The sequence below is a fragment of the Leuresthes tenuis genome, unplaced genomic scaffold, assembly GCF_036924035.1.
Source record: "Leuresthes tenuis unplaced genomic scaffold, fLeuTen1.0.hap1 SCAF_21, whole genome shotgun sequence".
NCBI lineage: Eukaryota > Metazoa > Chordata > Actinopteri > Atheriniformes > Atherinopsidae > Leuresthes > Leuresthes tenuis.
The window spans coordinates 5,900,818-5,907,852 of NW_027325375.1; the positions used below are offsets into that span (position 1 = coordinate 5,900,818).

The window sequence follows — 7,035 nt, forward strand, 5'->3', positions numbered from 1 at the left end:
TATTGGACTGCTTATGTATTTTATTAATGAATATTTCCAAAAAATCTTTCATTTTTACAGATATTTAAATTCCAAGTTAATTTCCAGCATCTTTACTTGACCTTTAGGGAATGTGTATCCTTTATGCTCACAGGACAAGAAAAGTAGTCTATGTAAATTACAATTAAGTTAATATTTAACTGTATATAGTAGATCATTTATGATACAACTAGAATTATATTTTCACATATGGTAAAGTCATTCGATCAGATGATTGTTTCTAAAGCAACAAACCAAATCCAGATTAATATACATTTATACATTACCAGATTCAGTTCTATGATCTAACAATTGAATTTTTGTTTATACAACATTTTATAAACATTTGAATAAACAACAATAATAATATATTATTGATTAATTAATTAATGTTAATTTATTTTTCATTCTACTCTTTCACTGAAGTACTGAAGATAGGTCTGGCTACATGTGAATACTGTGACATCCGTCCATCCATGTTCTACACCTGCTTATTCCAACTCAGGGTTGCGAGTGGGGGGGCACCACTGCCTTACAGCAAGAAGCCGTGCAGCGTGCAGCCCCCATACTGTGACCTGACAAAAGAAAGTCGCATTCACAGTGTTTGACCTCTGCAGTGCAGTCACACTGCATCACATCCTGTACTAGAGCCCAACAACACAGATCAATCCCTCTTTTCTATTTCAAGTCACACAGCTCAACAGTGTCTCCAGCATGACGTGGAATCCAGAATCCAGGATAGAGAGGCTTAGTGAACCTGGTCTGGACTCTGTGGAGGAGAGTCATGGTTTCAGAGATGCTGTAGAAAGACAGAGTGCCAGCCTTGTGATCCAAATACACGCCCACTCTGGAGGACAGAGGGCCTGAGATGGGAGTGAAAATCTTGTTATGGCTGAATTCATATCCAGTGGTTGAACATATCAACGCCCATGATTTATCATTTAGTCCAAATCCACATTCCTCCCTGGTCCCAGTACGACTGATCTCCTTGTATGTGACTGCAACTACAACTTTCCCACTCCATGTCACCTCCCAGTAGCAACGTCCAGTCAGACCCTGTGTACTCAGGACCTGCCACCTCTCAACAAATCTGTCTGTGTGACTTGTATATAACTGATCTTCCCTTATTAATGTTGCTTTTCTGTTTCCATCAGTCAGTGATATACGTGAGTTTGCTGTTTTTGGATCCAGTGTGATTTGACAAGAATATTTAAAAAATTCATCTCTGGTTTTGGGCTCTTCTTGAGGCAATAAAACATCCATGTTGGTCACTGGGTCTGACATTTTTGAGCATTCTTCGCTCAGAGTTGTCTGCAGTTTATCTCTGGCCGCTGACACAGCTGCAGCTACTTCCTCAAAGCATCGAAGAGTTTGCTTAGACCTGGGTGAGTCTGTAGAGTCACTCAGATGTGACAGAGTGGGGTAGTTGTTTAGAAAATAGAGATGATCCTCTGTTGACGAGAGCTGCTCAAGTTCATTATCTTTCTTCCTCAGCTCAGTGATCTTCTGCTGCACCTTATTCTTAAGTTCGATAACTCGACTCACCTCAATTTTCTGCTGGGATCTGATCTTCTGCTTCATTTCATAGCTTCTTTTCTCAATGAGACTGATCAAATCTTTGAAGAGCTTCTTGCTCTCACTTACAGCTTTATCAGCAGAGAAATTGATGGCCTCCACCTCTTGTTGAAGTACTTTCACATCTGTCTCTCTGTCCCGGAGCCTCTTTTGGATTTTTTGTCGCGTCACACCAAGCTCTCCCTGCTGTTTAGCCCTTTCCGTTACGATTAAGACTGTGTCATGGCCTTTGTGATCATCCATAGAGCAGAGATAACAGATAGCCCTCTGATCATTGCGGCAGAAAATCTTCATTACCTCGTCATGGCGAGGGCAGATGTTCTCCTGAAGCTTTAAAGTGGCTTTGATCAGCTTGTGCTTCTTTAATGGAGCTACGTTGTAGTGAGGTTGCAGGTGCTGCTCACAGTAAGAGGCCACACACATCAGACAGGCCTTGATGGCTGTCAACTTCCTCCCAGCACAGAAATCACAGGCCACATCTCCAGGTCCAGCATAGGACTGGTCAAAAGAAGCGGCTTGAACCCCAGCTTTCTTTAGTTCATCCACAAACTCTGCTAACATGGTGTTTTTGACCAGGACAGGCCTCGGTGTGAAGCTTTGCCTGCACTGAGGGCAGCTGTGTGATTTCTTCTCTTCATCCCAGTAGTTTTTAATGCAGCTCATGCAGTAGCTGTGACCACAGGGAATAGTGACCGGATCGTTTAGCAGATCTAAACAGATTGAGCAGCTCAATTTTTCTCGATCCAACTGAATCACTTGCTGTACCATTTCTCCTCTGAATGAGTGAATGTTAAGTTTCACTGTTACCAGACAAAAAGCTCCACATTTCCTGGATACATATTTACGGAGGGGAGTGGTGACAGAACTGTTTATTCCAGGATGATTAGTGGTTTATTGTCCCACTGTGTTTTAAACCTCTCTTGATAATAAAGTTGATACTCTTTTAAAATAGTTACAACTGATAAAAAAAAAGTACAACTGATAAACATTGTGACCCAATTCTTCTACCAATTATAACAATTTTACATAAAATAATAAAAACTGAACTTATGAAGAACTTTTATCCAGCAATGCTAATTATTAGCTATAATTCGTACATTTTAGCTGTTATTCAGAAATATTCAGCAACTATATTTAACACGAAGAGTAAACAGAAAATAATTTAATCTGTACAGATTCCCCCAATCACCACTCTTTTTGCCTGAAATATAGTACTGGACTATATGATGAAATATCTAACACCATGCTGCCAATTATCATCTCTTTTTTTTACACCTATTTTTTATAATTAAAATATAAAAAACGTGATTCCATCCTCCCGGAAGCAGAATTTAGCAGTGCATCATTTATTTTCTTCCGCCACACCGGTAGTTATTTGTTCCTAAGGACCAGGCAACAGCATTGCCTCACATCTCAACATGTCGTGGCAGTCGCATATTTGTCTCTTGTTGTTGTATTAGAAAATAAATTATGTCGGGAATATTATATAACCTTCCCCTAACGGTTGTTTTGATATTTATGTTGCATAGCTCTAACGTGTTGAGGCTTTCGTCTGTGAGAGCAGAAGGTAAGACACTGACTGTCACCGCTAGTTAGCCAAACAGTGCAAACCAGTGTTAATGTCTGTTATCTAGGTACACATTTGTGCCAATGTTAGAAAAGCATGTTACGTTAGCTTGCATTTTTCTGTCAGTCAGCTTGTTGCATAATATTACACTTATTGACTGCTCTTTAATTTAAACTAGCTAAGAGGGTTGGGACAGTTAGCTAGCTGTTTTACATGCTAATGATTCAAGATTTTAATTGATAAGCTAGTAATACAGAATAAGACAAAATAACATAACTTGAGTATGAGGGCTGAGCTATCAGAAATGGTTTTGGATTGTGAATAAGATAAGCAAGACGAGCTATGTCCCGTTTACAGTAGAAGATACCAGATTAAACAATAGCATTACATGTATTTCACATCTGCAAAGAACAGTCACAAGTATAGTGAATAAAAAATTCACTTCCATCAAGTCAATAGAAATTCATTGAAATGCAGACTGTTGAATTTTAGATGTCATCCTCTTTGCGAAATACTGGTTGAGGCCCTTAAATTGTATCTAAAGAATGGTCTGCAAACAGTGGAAAAATGTGATTTCTCTGAGTTTCATCTTGCCATTTTTATATAGATTAATGGAAACGGTTCTAACAATTGCAAATTGGTCATGAAATATTTGCGATCTGGCCATGATGTGACAGGCCTGTATGTAGATGCACTAAATTATAAGAGTAGGACTGAAATACATAAAGGATCTTAAACACAATTTTAAAAAGTATTATAGCAGATTTATTAGGTGAATATAAATATAAAAGGAATATATACATAAGTGAATATTTTGGGATTTAATGTCTTTCAGGGTTATTATTGTTATTGCACTGTTTAAGGCTCTGATAGTCTTTTGAAAGAAGGTCTTCTTTATTCTCTCGGTGTCTGACTTGTGACCATGCAGGCACAGCCATGACAGAAATATCTGATATCATGATCACTTTGTCATTTGTGTTGTTTCTTTTTTTCTTTTCAGAGAATGACGAGTCCCTGGAGCTCATCCTATCAGAGGATACAGTGTCTGACTTGGAGAACAATCCCAAGTTTGTGGAGTCTGAAGACCTGGACTCTCTGCCGAAGAGGCAGTTCAAGACCGCTGAGATCGCAGATGCTGTGATGGGAACTGAAATGCCGATCAGTCCGTCAGACATCGAGTCACTCTTTCCCAAGAATGTGAAGGACTTCCAGTCCGGCTTCTCCCCACCTTGCGATGAGAAGAGTGCTCAATGTGTCTCACCTGCTCTGGCTGCTGACGGAACATCACTGGAGGAGACGGGACCAGAACCGTCACAGCAGGTTAGTCACCAGAGGTGCAACAACATGAATTGGAGCTTTTGAAGATTGATCTGGAACAGGAGAGGAAGAAAGGATCTGTGATGTGGAACATTATTTGTATAGATTAAGTATTTTCCATTATATGTGTAATTATTTATACTTAAACGTTGCTAAAATGTGATATGTTGTTGTTTGTGTTGCACTTCAGCTTGAAAAGTTCTATAGAAATAAAGTTGAGTTGAGTCATTGTGAAGTCTGATTTTGTAAATTGAAACGAACACAGAAATAAGTTGAGCAGTGCAGAAGCTGACTACTGCTTTGGTGTTTACTTCCAGGTCACTCTTGACATGGTGCGTACAGACATCCCACCAGCTGAGGAGCAGAACACCACTGAGACCACCAAGACTTACAAGGTGACCTGTGACAAGAGGAACATCACAGGAATGGACAACTTCACTGTGCACATCCTCAATGCTTCACAGGTATCCCTGTAGTTTCCTGAATATATGCATGTCCATCAGTGGGAAGGGATGTCGAGATGAAATCAGCCACCAAGAATCAGAAATCTATTATTGGTGTCTTTTCTCAAACACTGTGCTTATTTTAACAAACCAGACTTAATTTGCAAAGAAAATGTGAACAAGAATCAAGTGTTGAAAAAGGACATTCCCGGTAAATATCTTTAGCTATAATTTATCTTCATAACAGTTTTCTTTTTTTTTTATATAGTCTTGTTCCCTAGTTTGCTCTGACTACACTAATTTACATAGCTGTGGGGTGTCTCTGTGGTTTATAGTGAGATTTAGCACAACTCTTTAGGCAGTTTATACTGTGTTCATAATTGTAATGCCTTCAAGCCTTAATACCTAAGAGAATAATTTTTACTGTAGTCAGCAGTGTGTGTTTTGGTACATTGCTGAATGTTGGTCATTTTAATAGTGAAATAAACAGACTGTTAATTACAAGGTTCTTCTGTTTCATAGCCAGAGAACTAAACCTGTCTGTTGCATTTTCTTCCCCTCTTTCAGGACCTGATGGAGTTCCTCAATGCTAACAGCACAGAGTGTTCTGTGGTGCTGTTCTTCACAGCCTGGTGCCAGTTCTCAACCAACCTGGCACCTCATTTTAATGCCCTGCCTCGTGTTTTTCCTAGCATGCATTTCCTGGCGCTGGATGCCTCACAGCACAGCAGGTGAATGGTCACGTTTTTCTGGTATTTCATGTGCATCCAACTGTGAAAGTTACTGCTTTATAGTGGAATGAATTAATTTATATTTTCTTATTTCGTAAGCCTTTGTGCTCTATGGCTTGGTTATCCTTCTCTGTGCTAGAAGGAGTTTAATCAGTTGATAGTTCATTTGATTAGGGATCCATCAATAATTTTGTTTTGTGCTGAATGTTCTTTAATTATGTGTTTGTACATGTGAGTGCTGTTCTGCATTGATGATCCCACCTAATGTGCATTTTTTTTGTCAAGAGCAACAAATTTCTGCTTTCAGGAAAACATACCAATGGTGGACAGTATGAATTGAAAATAGCTTTTGTCCACATGTTTATTTGAACAAGGACTCAGATTGGCCTCTCAACTGTACGATTTTTATTGCACTTACAATAACAAGCACCAAAGAAAAGAAGACATCTGATCAGAGACTTGGCTGAATATTAAACAATAACATTTGTCTTCCATGTGTCATGCCATCCCCTCCACCAGCCTCTCCACGAGGTTTGGGACTGTGGCTGTTCCCAACATCCTGCTGTTCCAGGGGGCCAAACCCATGGCTCGCTTCAACCACACCGACAGAACGCTGGAGACACTCACCTCTTTCATCACTAACCAGACAGGTACATATATGAGCCCTAAATCATACCGTTTTATGTGTTTCAGACTACAGTATAAAGTGTTCAGTCAGAAATCTGTTTGATTAGTTGGAGAGTTTAGGGTTCACTCATGGAATGTTCACTTGCTGCTGATCTAATTTTTCTACTGTTGTTTTGATTGTCTCTTTACTCTTAGTGACCATATTTGAGGAAGTAGTAATCCTGAAAGTAAAGTTGATCATCTTGTGTAAAAAAAAAAAGAAAGAAGAAAACTATGAAATGAAACAATGAAAACTAATTAAGAATACAAACAAGGCACTCCAAGAAGGTTCTTTAAGCATGCCGTACTTCCTAAAAATCTCTATCCGTTCTAGGGTTTGAAGCTGGCCCTGACAGAAACGTAACAGATATGGACCGCCTAGGACCCCTACCCAGCATCCCCGTAAAGGGTATCGACTGGCTGCTGGTCTTCTCCATCCTTTTCATCACTGGCTTTACTATGTATGCCATCCTACGAGCAGACAGCATCCGCTGGCTCATACCTGGACAGGAGCACGAGCATCAGGACTAAAAACAGACTGCAAGTTAAGAAGGATGCAAACAATTTTCTGTTCATAGAAATTTGTAATTTACTCATATTTAGATGTTGGTTTGAAATAAAGTATTTGAATAGTTGTGATTCCTTTTTAAAATGTTGTGATTTGCTGGGTTTAAGACAACATTTCAGAGCTGAGGGTGTGTTGGAGAGGAGTTAGTTT

General features: G+C 39.3%; 2 protein-coding genes across 2 annotated transcripts; one reads left to right on the plus strand and one right to left on the minus strand.

Moving 5' to 3' along the window:
• Positions 1 to 617: 617 nt before the first annotated feature.
• Positions 618 to 2,361, minus strand: LOC140279816 (tripartite motif-containing protein 16-like). Its single transcript, XM_072375012.1, has one exon. The coding sequence runs from the start codon at positions 2,359 to 2,361 to the stop codon at positions 697 to 699; it is 1,665 nt and encodes a 554-aa protein (XP_072231113.1). The 3' UTR covers positions 618 to 696.
• Positions 2,362 to 2,961: 600 nt separating this feature from the next.
• txndc15 (thioredoxin domain containing 15) lies at positions 2,962 to 6,956 on the plus strand. Its single transcript, XM_072375244.1, has 6 exons — positions 2,962 to 3,160; positions 4,161 to 4,480; positions 4,795 to 4,941; positions 5,488 to 5,651; positions 6,171 to 6,301; positions 6,652 to 6,956. The coding sequence occupies exons 1-6, from the start codon at positions 3,064 to 3,066 to the stop codon at positions 6,846 to 6,848; spliced, it is 1,056 nt and encodes a 351-aa protein (XP_072231345.1). The 5' UTR covers positions 2,962 to 3,063; the 3' UTR covers positions 6,849 to 6,956.
• The last annotated feature ends 79 nt before the right edge of the window (positions 6,957 to 7,035 follow it).